The 15,387-nt window shown below is 45.5% G+C and overlaps 1 protein-coding gene across 2 annotated transcripts in view; it reads right to left on the minus strand.

The window, feature by feature from the left end:
* The window catches only part of TMEM255B (transmembrane protein 255B), a 165,903-nt gene extending 150,719 nt beyond the window's left edge, over positions 1-15,184 (minus strand). For both annotated transcript variants that reach the window (XM_019484980.2, XM_006272481.4), the window contains exons 1-2: positions 15,055-15,184; positions 1,314-1,456 (exon numbers count right to left, since the gene is read on the minus strand). In XM_019484980.2, the coding sequence (XP_019340525.1) occupies positions 1,314-1,456; positions 15,055-15,094 (183 nt within the window). In that variant the 5' untranslated portion in view covers positions 15,095-15,184. The remainder of the gene's footprint in view (positions 1-1,313; positions 1,457-15,054) is intronic.
* Positions 15,185-15,387: the final 203 nt, after the last annotated feature.

Below are 15,387 nucleotides of genomic sequence, written 5' to 3' on the forward strand. Positions count from 1 at the left end.
GTCAAAGGCAACCAGATGTGATGCTAGCCACATCACTCTCTTATCTTCTGTTGGCTACAAAAACTGTCATTGCCATAACCATGTGAACCTGATAGGCCATCTAATCTGAGGTACTCCTTTAACCCATTCCCTTCCTCCTCATCATTTTCAAAATGTTTCTGATAATTCCTATCAAGTGTGTCAGCCTATTAAATTACACTAAGATCTCATTTTTAAAGAACGCTTGAACACAGTATGTTTTTGTTTAGTGAACAGACACTGTCTTCTCCCTAAGGAGCAAAATTGCTGTAATTAACTAGCTTGTGCACAGTGATTTTATAATGTATTGCTCATATTAAAATTGACTACTTAAAAACTAAATTTTCTGTGAGGGAATGAATGACAAAAGTTTACTTGTTGAATGTTTCATTTCAATTACAGAAAATTGTTTAAAGAAAATTCAAAGATATTAATCGTGTATTTTAGCTTGATTTGTTTATTTTAGGAACAGCTTTTAATTTTATTTTTAAAATAAATCCATTATAGATATTTACCCTAAACCCAACTCTTCTAACAGACCTTTTAGACTTTAGGATGATTTCAGCATAACTTATGATGTAAGAGAAGTTGCTTTAAGAGGGCAGTTCTAATTCAAGAACATGAGTGCCATACTAAGGTAGACCATCTAGCCTAGTATCTTGACTTTAACATTAGCAACAGTTGATGTTTTAGAGGAAGAGTATATGTACAGGGTATATCTAGCACAATCCATCTCCTGTTATACCCTCCCTGGCATCAACAGTCATCGATTTAGGGGTTTCAAAGGATACAACCCTGACAGTTCTATTTAGCAGCTATCAATAGATCTGTCCTCCATGAATATATCTAATCCCTTTTTTAACTTAGTTATACGACCTATTGTTTATTCACCTGTGCATCCTGATCATTCTTGTATCAAAAGATGTCTTAAGGCCAAAAGTCAAGATTGTGACCATGAATTAAGTGGCTTGAAATTCAAACGTGGGGGAGCAGCAAATTATGGCCCCAAACTTGAAATGCACTCAATGTGGGCAGACACCTGTGCCTACACAGAACCTCATTAACTACAAGGGGCTTCATGAGAAACAGGGATCTATCCAGAGATGCAACAAATTACAAGGTTGGAGTCCATGTCAGCACAGCATGGAACCAGATCTGAGAATTATGCACCTTCACTTCTCCCTCAACAGTAATGCAACAAGATTTGAAATCTTTTTCATCAGTTGGCACTGTGTCCCGCTGATAATAATGTATCTGGTAACGGTGGATACTTTAAAATATATTTCTTTACTCACAATGATTCCTGGGTAATAGCCTCCCACAGTAACGTTTTCTGTTCTTGTGGTAGCTGCAAGGCCTATGGTCAGTATGAAAATAGACACAACCAGCAGAGAAACTGTGAACCAGAATGAAGTCTTCTTTCTTTTTGCAAACTGCCCTGTGTGGGGAAAAAAGAGAGACAGTTTACTATTGCACATTTGGCAGGATATGATATGAAATATAGGGCAAACTTAGCCTATTTATTGTTATCCCCTTCTCCTACTAAGGGAAAATATTTTGCAACTTGTAGAGGTCATAATGATGTGTAAAGTTTAGATGGATTTTAACAGAATATAATAGTTCTTAATACACTGTATACATATATAAGATGAGGATTTATTAAACTGAACTGCATGTCAGGGACAACCATATTTATGTGTTTGTGTGATACATCTGTAAGTTAAATCTAGCAAACCTTAAAACAAGCCTTGCCTAGGCAGAGCTCCAATTTGGCCCTGTGTGGACAAATCATAAAAATGTATTTTAAACTAGATTAGCACAAGCTCTACATGTTATTATGAAAATTAATTTGTTCTTGATATTCATTCGGTAAGCAAGCAATTTTTGTTTTATTTTCTTAATTTGTTTTATTTTCTTTATTTGCTTATTTTCTGAAGCAAAGCTATACTGCAGCTGATCAGCTTGTGACATATTATACTTATACCACTTACTGAAAAAGGAACTGACTGTGAAACTTATTGTTTCATCTTAATTTGGACTCAGGTACCCAGAAATGACTGCAGATTGATACACTACATGAAGCTTGTTCAAAGATATTTAACCTCGTTATTGTAGCGACCTGTTTTTTTTTTAATTTGAGCAAAAGTACATCTGATTTACAACCATAGTTTACTGAAAAAATTATTATAGAGCTGCTCTCCATAACCTAAAGTTTTGTAAGACATATTTTAAAATAAAATTAAATAAATCTCTAGGGCTAACTAAGAGTACATACACCCTTTCAAACATTAAAAAATTACTTGGACAAATTGAGGGAGTCTACTGTAAGCAAATGGGGAAGCGAGGAGGGGATGAGGAGAACAGAAGGAACAGCGAAGCATAGAGTTCATAAGTGCATAGAAGCAATACTGAACAGATTATGCCACCAAATAAAACCACGTGACATAGGTCAATTTTTGAGTTTCAAGCCCCACTCCAGATAACAGATTAAATTGACAAACCAAGCCAAATAATTTTATGGATAGTTTTAAAATGTATAGTTGTTAACATCCTTCAAACAAAACAACAGAAAGACGTGTCATTTTTTAAATATTAAATCCTCTCAAATTCACTGAAGACAACCTGAAGGGTTAAAGCTCTTCCACCTGCCCAGATAAATTCTTCACATGGAAGATTGTAAATTGATTCAGGTAACTCTCCAGCCATCTCCAATCTGCATCTCAACTGTCTCAACTTCTGGCAGTGGCTGCTTAATCTATGGAAAACCATTATGTGTATGGCAAATGAGAGGTACAGAATAACTCATGCGCTAAAATGCATGAGATTATGGTTGGATCCCCCAGTAGCATCCAAGATAATAAAACCAAATTAGTATTGCCTATCTTGGAGGTCCCCCCAAAAGAAATCAAAAGACTGTTTTAAAAATCTCATGACTTCTAACAATAATTGATGTAGGGCAGCTCTCTCTTGCTTTCTGGTTTTTGACTTCTTAAATTTTAGATTTTCACATTTTCCTCTGCAATCAGGGGAACTAGAAACTTTTTCTTTTCTTTTTTTAATACAAGTGAAAGCTGGGATTCTAAAATAATCTCATAATTTTTGGAACCAGGGCTTTAAGAACAAACACCATATATTTTGTGAGAGGGTAGAGAAGTGTGGACCCAGAGTAAGCATACTGATACCCTTCAAAGCTCTATAGGTAAATCTAGAGACACACGGGAGCATAAAGGCCAACCCAATAATATTCCCCCCTTGGGAATATTAAATTCCCAAGGCAGTAATCCAAGAGGACAAATAGCACAAAAAGAACACAATAAGATAAAAAGGAGGATCACTCTAATAAACCCCTTCCATTAAAGTTCTCTAACAAACTGACAAGATAAGGAGTAGAAGGTGAAAGGAACTGTAAGAGGGAAATAGACATATTTTATAAAGAATTGGTTTAGATATTGAAAAACTTGACAAAGCCTGAAAAGCTTTATTCATATAGATAGCAATGGGTAATTATGCAAAAACTGTGTGAAAAAAACTACTGCGCTTCGAAAGACAACATTTGAGAAGTCACAGTATTCACAGAAAAAGTTATTTTAAGTGTGCTACCTTTTATAGCAATTCCTCTAGCAAAGATTTTCAATGAATGCTACTATTCAAGAATGACCAACATGGCTACAACCAACATCCCTGCAACTATTCAAGGATGACATTTCATTTCAATGAGGAGAACTGAAGCATGACTCTAAAAAGGCCAGCATTCAGGAGGGTCAGACCAGTGTTCTCAGTTTGAAATCTTTATCCCATGTGCCACTCTAAAGCCAGCAAAATCATCTCAGAAAGTATAACAAAGTTTTACAATCAGTCTGCCTCTTCAGAATCAATAGTTTCTTTAAAAATATATATTGGTTCATGTTCAAAATGAAGCTTAGTATGTAAACTGCTAAGCAATTTGGCTTACAGATCATCACCAGGGATCCTGGTTTTCCCCGATTAAAAAAAAAAAAAAAATCACAAATTATCTGATAAAAACTCCAAAATCCATAATTAAAATGAAAGGCCACTATATATAATACACACACACACACACACACACAGGGTCTTCATAAAGTCCTTGTACACAACCTAACTTATTGTTTAAAAGTGCACAAGGACTTTATGAAGACCCTGTATATAGGTATTAGTTGAAAACAAAGATTTCTTGATATATTTACCATTTTTAAAAGCAATTTGGAAGCCTACCAGTGCCTCAATCACTATAATAAAATAAATTCTAAATACCTACACATTTTAGTATTTGATTTTGGGTTCTTTTGTCATGGAAAATCAGAGCTCCCTCTGCCCCCTTAGGTCACAGAATGCAGGTCCAGGCCCCTCACTCCCAAGCCACAGTCCCCAGCCCTGCTGGAGACCCCACCCAGCCCTGCCAGAGGGGGCCCCCAGCTGTGAGGGCTATGGGGCCAGGGACCCAGCTCCACAGCCCCCTGTGCCCAGCAGCAGCACTGGAGCCCCAGCTGCCACCTCCAGGAGCCGGCGGCTGCTGCAGCGGAGCCTGGAGCTCATTTCCCCCACCCCTGTTGCCTGCCCATTGCAGGCTTGGAGAAGAGGTAGATCCAGCTCCCTGCTGCTGCATGCACTCCCAGGGGAGCCAGAGGGGGCCTGCGCCCCCCCCCCCCATCTGTGCACGGGACGGGGGCAGCAGCGGACATTGGATGCCTGCTGCAGGCTCAGGCTCCCTGTCCTGCAGCCCTTCCCTGGGATCTCCACGGCCAGCAAGTACAACCCAGCAGTTCAGGGCAGAGCAAGGATCTCCTTGCCATTGCAAGCTCCACACTGCTCCGGTAAGGCGTCCCCTTCCTCACAATGGGAAGGAGCTTCCCCGGCCAACCCTGCAGCACTGGGTCACACCTGTGGGGCCATGGAGGCCCCAGGGGAGGGCAGCAGGGGGGGAGCCTGAGCAAGCAACAGGCAGCCCATTCCTGCCCCAGCCCCATACACAGATCTGGGGGGCACAGGTCCCCCCCAGGAGTGCACGCAGTGGTGAGGAGCTGACCCCACCCCCACCCCCAGGCGAACTGCCCACAGCCCCATCCCATTCTCTGCTGGGCCCTGTGGCTGCATATTCTGGCTCTGGGCCCCATGCCATCCAACTGCGCAGCAGCCCCAGCCCTGCCCATCTCCCTCCCTCCCTATGGGGGCCCCATTGCCTGCAGAGAGCTCTTTACAAAAGTGCAAAATCTGTGGGTTTCTCTGTTAAAATTAAAAATCCACGTTTTCCTTGGGTAAAGGGGGCAATCCGTGATTTTTCTCCATTTTTCCATGTAAAATGGAAAACCCAGATGGATCCCTGCAGATCATCTATTGCCTCACAACTCACTGTCTGTATAAAGCTACTAGTAATCAAAAAGATTTGTAGAAATTACACTATAGTCAGTTTTGAACACAAGAAAACCATCTATCAATGGAAACTGCATGAATAAATTTAAAGCAGGATATATGACCTTGCCTAAAAATATACATGCAGGCTTTTTTCAATGTCTGATTTTTTTTTTTTAAATATCACGGGTATCAAGACTGTAAAGATTTTGGTAAGTACACTCCAGGGTAAGAATACTGTGGTACTCATCCTGACCCACATTTCAAGTGCCCCAATATAGCCCCAGCTACAAGACATTTTAGCCACCCACTATTTATGGACAATATAAAACTGAGTATTTTTTATTTTAAAATGTACACCATGCTTTTCATCCTGAAAGATCTCCAGGCTCTCAAATCGCATAAATACAGCACTAGTAAAATGGAGCATCTGTTGGAGGTAGAACAGCTAGCATCATGTGCCTGCTACCTAGTGAAGATCACTGAAGTGATCTTAATTTCAGCAGTGATCACTGAAGATCACTGAAGTCATCTTAATTTCAGCAGTGAAATTAATTTTGACCAAAGTCACCAAAGAAGAAGGTAATACTTTCAAAAGCATCTAAAAGTACCATTCCTACTTTATTGAGAGGTGTGACTGCAGTAGATGTAGATATATACCTGAGCTAGCTTTAATCTACAACGCTCAGGTAATAAGATCTGTGAAGATCTGACCATCAGTGTGGGCTATACATACCTACCAGTGTGAGCACTTAGCCCAGCAACAAACCTGGGGCCACACCTTCCTGGAGGAGGCTCCCACAATTTCAGTAGTATTAAGACTTAAGTTAAATAGAAATAAAACTGTACATTGCCAGTTTTTACAAGGTCATTCATCAGAATAGGACTCTGCTTTAACCTTGAAGTCACACTTGCCAGAAAGTGAAACAAATTTATGTCTGTGAGCCCATTCAAGGCCTCACTCACATAAATTAAGCTCCACACCAAAATAAATGTAAGTGTCCAATAATTTTTTGTTTTGTTTTGTTCTGATGTGGAAGTTTGTTGCTAGGGTCACAACCGCAACTAACCAGCAATGCAAATCCATCTTCAGCGGAGGAGTTTGACAGAGATGTGTCCACTTGGAGCAGGTTAATCAATCATGACTTCTGCTCAGGAACACTGGTTCTAAGCAATTCTGTCAAGTGATAAGAACAGATGTGTCAGACTGAGGCAGTTTGGGCACCAACCACCAGTCACACCACTACAGCTTCTGTGCCCACTTGTTACCTGTCACCTCTGTGTTCTTGGGGAACCCTGGCACAGGACTCAGCCTGTCTGACTCACAAAGGACTCACCCTCCTCCACATCTGCCTGAACAGGAACTTATTAGAGGAAGGACTTACAAAAAACAATGAAGATGCAGTGGGAGACACACCTAAAGTCCTCCAGACAAGGGTGATAGGAGTGAAGCAACTCCCCTGGTCTCATTTACACCGGAGATGGAACTGGATGGCATCTCATTTACATGGGAGATGGGACAGGAAAGCACCCTCATTAGCATTCAGGATGGAGAACAGAGATTCCAAGGCAAGGACTGCACTGAACTCTGGGACCAGAGAAGCAAGGGAGCACTGCATGATGGGGGATCCCTGTTCCAACTGCTAATCAACCCAGTCTGGACACACCTAGCTCAGCATTTATCAGACCAATTCTAGTAATGACTCCTTTATTGGTACCCAAAACAGTGAATCTGCCCATCTGTATAGTGAGCTCCCTCAGAGTAATGCCACCCATAGCCAGGAGTGATCCATTCCTATTATCCAGCACATGAGCCATCATTTACCCATAAACAAACCTAGTGTTCTCCCTTGAGCCATTGATAGTTCTCTACAAAAACTCCTACCCAAGCTCAAGTTTCTGTCCTGGTGCTTGGATCCAAAAGCTGCACCAGTTCCACTCCTTTTCTGCCTGGAATCCCTCCGCTGGTTGTGCTGAGGGCTCTGCCTGTCTGCAAGCTCCAACAAATACCTGGGAACCTCAACTGGTTCAAGCTTCGCTAAGTGGTGAGACCCCAACTCTTTTTTTTTTCTCTCTCTCTGACTCCAGGACCTGACTTTTGCTTTCTTACTCCAGGCACAGCTTTCTGAACCTGACTTTTGCTGATCAAACTTGAGCTAGACTTCCCCAGATACCTAATTGGAACTATGTAATATTGTAACTGTTTTATTTGTCTCTCTTGTATGGCTATTACTACTGATATCATCCTAAATTCATATACTTGGCAAAAAATAACTTTTATGATCAAGCTGGTTGCTATACTCTCTCTCTGAACCTCACTTACTCTTCCTTCCCCTTGACCCTCCCCATTTGCTCTGCAGCAATGCTTCTTTTACCTAAGCCAAAGATCCCTGTAATGCCCAAAACTACGGTGGGGTCTGCTCATCAAGGGAGTTACTACTAGAACCATTGTGATGAGATTGGGACGTGCTGAGTTTTGAGGCACATGAGGGTATCAGCTGAAAGTGCTGATTAGACCCAGCCTGCTCAGACACACTCTGTTAGAGTGTGTGTGTATGTGTGTCTAACTGCACTTATTATTGCCCTGCTGAAATAAGGGATGAACTGAGTTCAAGGCACATGAGGGTGTCAGCCTGTCAATGCTGAATAACCTGGCCTGACTCAGATGCGCTGTTAACCCGTGTGCTTGTGTCTGCCTGCATTTTATTGTTGCCCTGATGAACTGAGTTAAAGGCATATGAGGATGTTAGCCTGTCAATGCTGAATAACCTGGCCTGGCTCTAGTCAGCGACTGGTGGGGAGGGGGGTCCCCCGGCAGCCGATCTCACTCACCATGAAAGCGGCTGTGCCGCTTCCAGAAGTCCCGTGGCCACTCCTGGAAGCAGCACAGCCGCTTTTGCTGGCAGCTCCACTCCCCAGCCAGCACTAGCGGGGGGGGGCACTGGTGCTCCCTACTGCCTGCCAGCTAAACAGGGAGCGCAGCCTGGCAGGGGGTATACTGGTACTCTCAGGGGGTGCACGTGCACCCCTATGAGTCACCCCTGTTCAGAAGCATCTGAAGGCACAGAAGACTGTCGGTCAAATTCATTAACAGTCCAACCTCTTACTACCAGTTATCCTCAATAGAAATTTGTCAGTCCATCCTGTTTAAGTCCTACAGAATGGCTCATGATGGACTTGCAAATTATTTAGGGGTGCACCGATATTTTGGGGACCAATACCAATAGCCGATTTTTAAGAAGACATATCAGCTGATACCCATCCAACTGAGCTGCGTGCAGCTGGTAAGTCTGTTGTGGTGGAGGAGGAGTGGGGCAGGAAGGAGCTTGGGGGCAGAGACAGATCAATGCCCACCATGGCGAGAGAGGGCGTGGGTCAGGGGCAGACACTGCCCAACCAGGGCAGGGCAGGACATGGGACAGAGCTGCAGCTCATCCGGGGGGTATGGTGGGGGTGGCTCCCACTGCTTCTTGCACCCAGTGTGCCCCTGGATTTGCACAGGGCAGGGCAGGACAGATGACTGGAGCTGCAGGCTGGAGCTGGGGGTGCACCGGGCTCTTCTCAGCAAAAGCTGGGCTTGGGCGGGTGCCAGCAGCACTGGGAGGGAGGGATATGGCGAAATTAGCCTCCTCTCAGCACTACCACCGCTGTCCTGAGCCCAGCCCCACCAAGAGCCCAGCGCAACCCTGGCTCCAGCCTGCAGCTGCACCCTGCCCCATCCCACAAAGATCTGGGGGCACACGGCCCCTCCATGCCCCCCCAGGGTGCAAGCAGTGGTGGGAGCTACCCTCCCACACCCCGCCCCAGCTGGGCAGCATCTACCCTTGCCCCTGCCCCACTCCCTCCCTCACCACAGGGGGCATTGATCTGCCCCCCCATGATCCTTCCCTCCCCCTCCCCTTCCACCACAACAGACTTACCAGCTGCATGCAGCTCTTCAAGCTTCCAGGCTGTATTCCTCACTGCCTGCATGCTGTGCTGCAGCTGCACACATACACAGGCATTTATCAGCCAAATTATCGGCCACATCAGGCCAATTTCCAATATAGCCAATTTTCTTTATATCGGTGCCAATCCAGTATCGGTGTACCTCTAAAAATATTCAATTAAATGCCCCTAGAATTCCTCTGTACTGTTGTAATGTTTCAGCATACCAAGAATGGAATATGTTAAAAGAGAATCTTCTCAGCAGTCTACCTTTAACTGGACTTGAACCTTTGCCCTAGGCAAGGATAAAAAGAAGTCTGAACAAAATATTATACTGCATTAGCAGTTTTCCATGAACAATCTCAGCTGGCTGTGTGATAACAGAGCTTAGATACCACAGTGATAGGCACTATATAAAAATATATGAGATAGATTGGCCAGGTAATGTTGCTTCCACACCACTGATCCGTGCTCTGCTTGGCACGGTCTTAAATTGTGCAAGAAAAGTGATAGCTGCAGCAGCACTCTCTGCTCTGTCTAATAAACATTTATAGGCATATAACCTGTTTAAGGCCCTAACCCCTGCAACTCTCACCACCATGGAATGCAAGAGGATGCCATCTGAACAAAGAGGAGAAACAGTAGAATTCACTCCTCTCAATAGCTAAGAGAAAGAAAGAAAAAGATCTTTAGTACTTAAACACACTCAGAAGCTGGGTTTGCCAGGTGATTCCCAAGAGAGGGAATCCATTGAAGAATTAACCCTTCCCAACCACCTGGAAATAATGAAAGAGACTCAGCAGAATCTTCTATAAACCTCTAGGAATAGAGAAAAAGACAATTGATGACTCCATCTTCACCAGAGGCAGCAAAATAATTCCATTTATGGGGACTGTATGTCTGCAGTGTAGCTTAATATTTTGGCAGAGAGAAAGATGGCAAACCGAGGGCTGGGGCTATGACTTTGGAATGGGATAAAGATGAGATTCTGAAAGGGACAGTATACCTCGACAATGGTGGACATCTATGATAGAAGGTGAGGGATGTAAGAGGGACCAATAAAGCACATTCTGTCAATTAAAAAAAATGGCACACAATCTGCAACCCAACTCGAAAAGGTCCAAATCCAGTTCGCTGTTCACAGACAGTCCCACTGAATGTCTATGACAAGGGTGGCCACCCCACAGCACACATGCTGTAAGTGGCATGGGAAGCTATGTGTGGCACACAAAGACGTAACTGGGTACCTGAGTGCCCTGAGTGTTGGGCAAAACACATGGCAGCATGCATGGCTGCACTGCTGCCGGTGCAGAGGCAGCAATGCCAGCAGCAAAGCTGCTTCTCCTTCTGCATCCATCCCCAGAGTCAGCACCCAGAGCTAGTGCTCCAGTCACCCCTTTCATTATGCCCCAGGCACTCAGTAAAGGGAAGCACAAGAATGGAGGCAGAGGGGCTTGAGCCTCTGGCCGCATGGAGGGGAGCAGGGGCAGGACACTGCTGAGAGAAGAAGTAATGCCAAGAGAGAGGTTAACCCTTGCCTGGCCCTGCAGATAACACTGAATTACATCGTGAGTGAGACTTTGGATTCTCACCCGCTATATAAACCTACAGCCGCTGCAAGGCAGCTCAGGCAAGACTTAACCTGGCTATTGGTGGTAACACCTCCCCTCACAGTAGCATCCTGCTCCCATGCAGCCAGACACTTGAGCTCCCTGGCCCCATTCTGGGCCCCAAGGCACAAAAGCTACCAGGTATGCCTCTGGGGGATGGAGATCAGAGCAGGGTCCTTCAGGGTGGGCAATGTGGGAGACCACCCAGGGTGCCCTGGTCAAGGAGGCACCAAACACAAAACACATGCACATTCAGGTATGAGTAGCCCAGGCTCACAGCAGCGCTCTCCCTCAGCCCTGCCCGGCCCCACCTAGCCCCAGGCAGGAGGAGCAGTGCCCAGCCCAGCCCAACCCCATCTCCAGCTGCTGCTCAGGAGGAGCTGGGCCTGGCCTGTGCAGGTGTGGTGACATGCCTGCCCACCTGCCTGCCTGGCACATGACGCTGCCCTGCAGGACTGCGCTCCACGCCCCTGCTCCTTTGCCTCTGCCTGCAGCAGTGCTGCTGACTTGGGGGACAGAAGGGATTAAAATACAAGTTTGCCCAGGTTGCTATTTTCCCTAATGCTGGCTCTGGGTGGGGGGGTCTTACCTTGTGATATGTATGCTGAAAAGGTTGGCTACTACTGGTGTACAAGGAAAAAAAGTAAAAGAGAAAGAGTTTGGCAAGAAAGGACTGCCAAGGATGTACACAAAATAAATTCCATCTGCTAGGAGATTACCACATCATTTTATCCTTTCGCTCTAGTCTAGGTGATATAGATGAAGACTTATTTCTAATAATGCTACAACCAGTGCATGTTCATATTCCTCACCTCCAAGAGAAAGAGAGTAGAAGAAGAAAGTTAAATGTTCACTGTTTTATACTCTACGATGTTACAAAGACTCATATAATAAAAATGTATCCCACGTAGCAAGACAGCATATACAATTTTAAATATAAAGTCCTATAGGGTGGAAATGTGTATTATCAAAGGGACTAAGACAAGTTACAATATTGTGTAGCTATCAAGCTACCATTTAAAGCAATGGTCACCAACCAGTGGATCTCGATTCACTGGTAGACCTCAGAGCCTCTTCTGGTAGATCTGAAAGCCTCTTGGTGTCGATCTGAGGCTGGGGTGAGGGGCTGAGTGCCTGCATGCATGCACATGCGTGCCCCAGCCTAGCAAGTCAGTCCGTGGGGGAGGGAAGGGGCGGGGGCTAGATTGAGGCCTCCAAGGTGAGGGACAGTGCCGCAGAGGCAGGGGTAAGTTGAATGGGGTCCTGGGTGGGTGGGACTTACCTGCTGGGGAGGCATGCCCCCAAATAATTTTTTCTCCCTCTGCCTCCCCCTCTTCCCTCCCCACAGACTTAACTCCTAGGTCAGGCGGGGGGGGGGGGTGGAGAGTGGGGTGGTAGCAGCAGACAGTAGATCTTGGGTTGCTTTTAAATGCCAAAATGATCTTCTACTTAAAAAGGTTAGAGACCACTGATTTAAAGTGATGATCTTTATAAATCTTCGGGGATAAATTGATAGTTATTAATCACTGTAGTTTTCACTCCAGTGCCAGATCCTGCTTGGCTATAAGATTCATTATGTATTTTTAAAAATGAGCTATATATAGTGAAATTAATCCTAAAACTAAATGCAATGGGCTGAAATGTTTGACAGAGAGATTCAGACTTGCTTTTGGTGATTACTTCCTCTTTTCTGATTAAATGCTTGACTTGTCCAGCGTGCTGAAACTAATTAAACCAAAGCAGTAGCATTCATTTCAAACCGCAAGATAGTGGCTCTTATCAGTCCTTGCTCTTATCTCCATTATGAATTTGTGTAGAAGAATACGTGAGCATATTATATGTTCTAGTCCTTAAAAACATAGCTGAGGATTTGAGTAGACCTGAAGGGGGAAAAAATACTCTCTTGATACTGTAAATAGTCTAGCTATAGTAAGTGATATTGTGCAGTATCACTATGACTTCATTGCTTTGGCAGCAACTGTTTCACCAATAAATAATTTAATGACTAGCTAATCATTGGTAAAAATGACAGCATATGCATTTCTTTTCCCCCCGCTGTTTACCACACAGAACATCTCCTACATGAATACTCACCATTACCTTTTCCTTAACTGTAGTTCTTCAAAATACTTAACAAAAGTCTGAAAAGATGCAAGACCTTTTTTTTTTTGTCTGATCCTTGGGAAACAGAAAGATCACATTGAACACTATACCAAAGAGGTATGACCAATCCTTTGTATATTACCCTGTCTTCAATTAACTTTACAGGAGCAATCAATTATTTGACCTTTCTTTTTCACATAGCCTTAATTTTTCAAAATTCAAACTGTAAATTTAGCAACTGAATGCAAACCATTTTGGAGACCAAATATTTAGCCACAAGCCAATCAATCACAAAAGAATTGTAAAATACAAAGCCAAGTGTCATGTAGCTTTCCAATTACTACAGTCAGAAGTGTGCTACTATTGACTACTATATAGCTGATCATTGCCATAAACTATCTGTAAGTGGAAATGAGCCAAAGCTAACTCTCTCTCCTGGTCTGCTCATGCCTCCAACCTGCTCAGCTCTCTCTCCTGGTCTGCTGATGCTGCAACCTGCTCAAGCATAGCAACTGTTAATTTTCATCAGGGAGAGAAAAAGATATTCACGTGGAAAAAATAATTTCATGCATTTATAAAGATCCATTTTTTATGTTAGATGGCCCTGACAGCGATATGGTAAACACAAATGCAACAGCTGAAAAGAAAAAAAAAAAAGAAATGAAAAATCTTATGAAAATATAATCTTGTACTTGAGAAGAATATGGGAAACCTTTGAAAATGAGTTTACTGACACCATGAGAGGATCATTAGAATCCACCGATGCCCTCGTCCTCCTGTACTAGGACATACCATCATATTGAGTGCAGGAGTAAGGGATACAGCCACTGAATGAGAAATTCCTAAACCTTAAAATCTGGAGGCTCTCTCTCGCACTACAAGAACTAGGCTCACAAAAGAAAACTAGTAAGTAGTCAGTTCCAAACTAACACAAGGAAGTTCTTTTTCACATCATGTGTCATTCAAGAGTGGACTTCACTGCCACCGGATATGGTGGAAGCTGACAATATAGCCAGATTCAAAAAGGGATTGGACAACATTTTGGAGGAAAGGGGCAGCAAAGGAATGAGGAGCACAGCCTTGAATTCAGAGCCTCCCAGACCTTAAATACTGGAGGCTGTAAGTATGAGAGGAGCAGTGGGGAGAAAAACCCTGGTCATAGCCACTTCACTGTCTTGTTCTGAATCCCTGCTCTGCCACAGTGCGACACAAGGTAATACTGGGCAAGATGGACCTTGGGTCTGACCCAGTCAATGGCAGCTCTTCATAGGTTCCTCTCTCTTTCTCACTCTCTTTTTTTAAACTTAACTAAACACTTAAACTAAAAATGGGCCATTTTGGAGTGCGCAGCCTATCTCCACATCCCTCCCTTAAGGCTCTGATTTGGGAGACTCTCTCTGTCTTTCAGATTGCCATTTAAGGTGGGCTATATCGCAGCAAGGACTTAGGAGGGTCAGAGGAGCTGCTACCAGGGTTGAGGGGGGCTGCTAGCAAGGTCAGGGGGCTGCTAGGACAGTCGAGGGAAGCTGCTCGAGGGGCCTGGGGGGCTGCTAGGAGGGTCAGGGAGTCTGTTAGAAAGATTGGGGAGTTTTTAGGAGAGTCTGGGGGGGCTCTTAGGAGGGTCATAAGGACTGCTAGGAGGGCTGGGGGCTGCTAGGGGTGTTGGGGGGAGGGGGGGGAAGCGGGAACTGTTAGATGCATGGGGGGAATGCTAAGAGACAAGGAGTCTGTTAGGCGGTTCTGGGGGGCTGCTAGGAGGGCCAGGGAGTCTGTTAGGAGGCTCACGGGGGCTGCTAGGAGCTCGAGGCAACGGCAATGAGCCCCCCAGGCAGGGCCTGAAGCACAGCAGCTAAGACCCATCCAGGCGAGCCCTGGCGGGAGGGCAGGGCAGGGCAGGGCAGGGCAGGGCACCCGAGCAGCGCCAGCCCCAGCCCCAGCCCCTCGCGGAGCGCGCAGCGCTGCCCGGGCGCGCGGGGGAAAAGTTGGGGCTGGAGCGAGCCGCGCGCCCCGCGCCTCCCGCCCCGCTCACCTGCCGGGTCCAGTAGGGCGACCGGCCCCGGCGGCTGCATCCTGCGGCTCCCCGGGCGTCAGCCGCAGCCGCCCAGCAGCGCCCGAGCCCGGCTGCCGCGCGCGGGAGGCTGCGGCCGGAGCGGAGCGGAGCGGAGCGGAAGAAGGGAGGAGCGCGGAGCTCGCTCGTCCGCCCGCCCGCCCGCCCGCGGCGGCACAGCGCGAGCCGAGGGGTGGCTACCCGCTGCGACTCTCGGCGCTCCCGCCCTGCTGCCCTCAGCTGCAGCTGTGGGGGTGGGGAGCAGGGGGCTGCTAGGAAGCCCCCGCCTAAGCGGGGAGCAGGGCAAGTACGTCC

The sequence above is a fragment of the Alligator mississippiensis genome, chromosome 1 (assembly GCF_030867095.1).
Source record: "Alligator mississippiensis isolate rAllMis1 chromosome 1, rAllMis1, whole genome shotgun sequence".
Lineage (NCBI taxonomy): Eukaryota > Metazoa > Chordata > Crocodylia > Alligatoridae > Alligator > Alligator mississippiensis.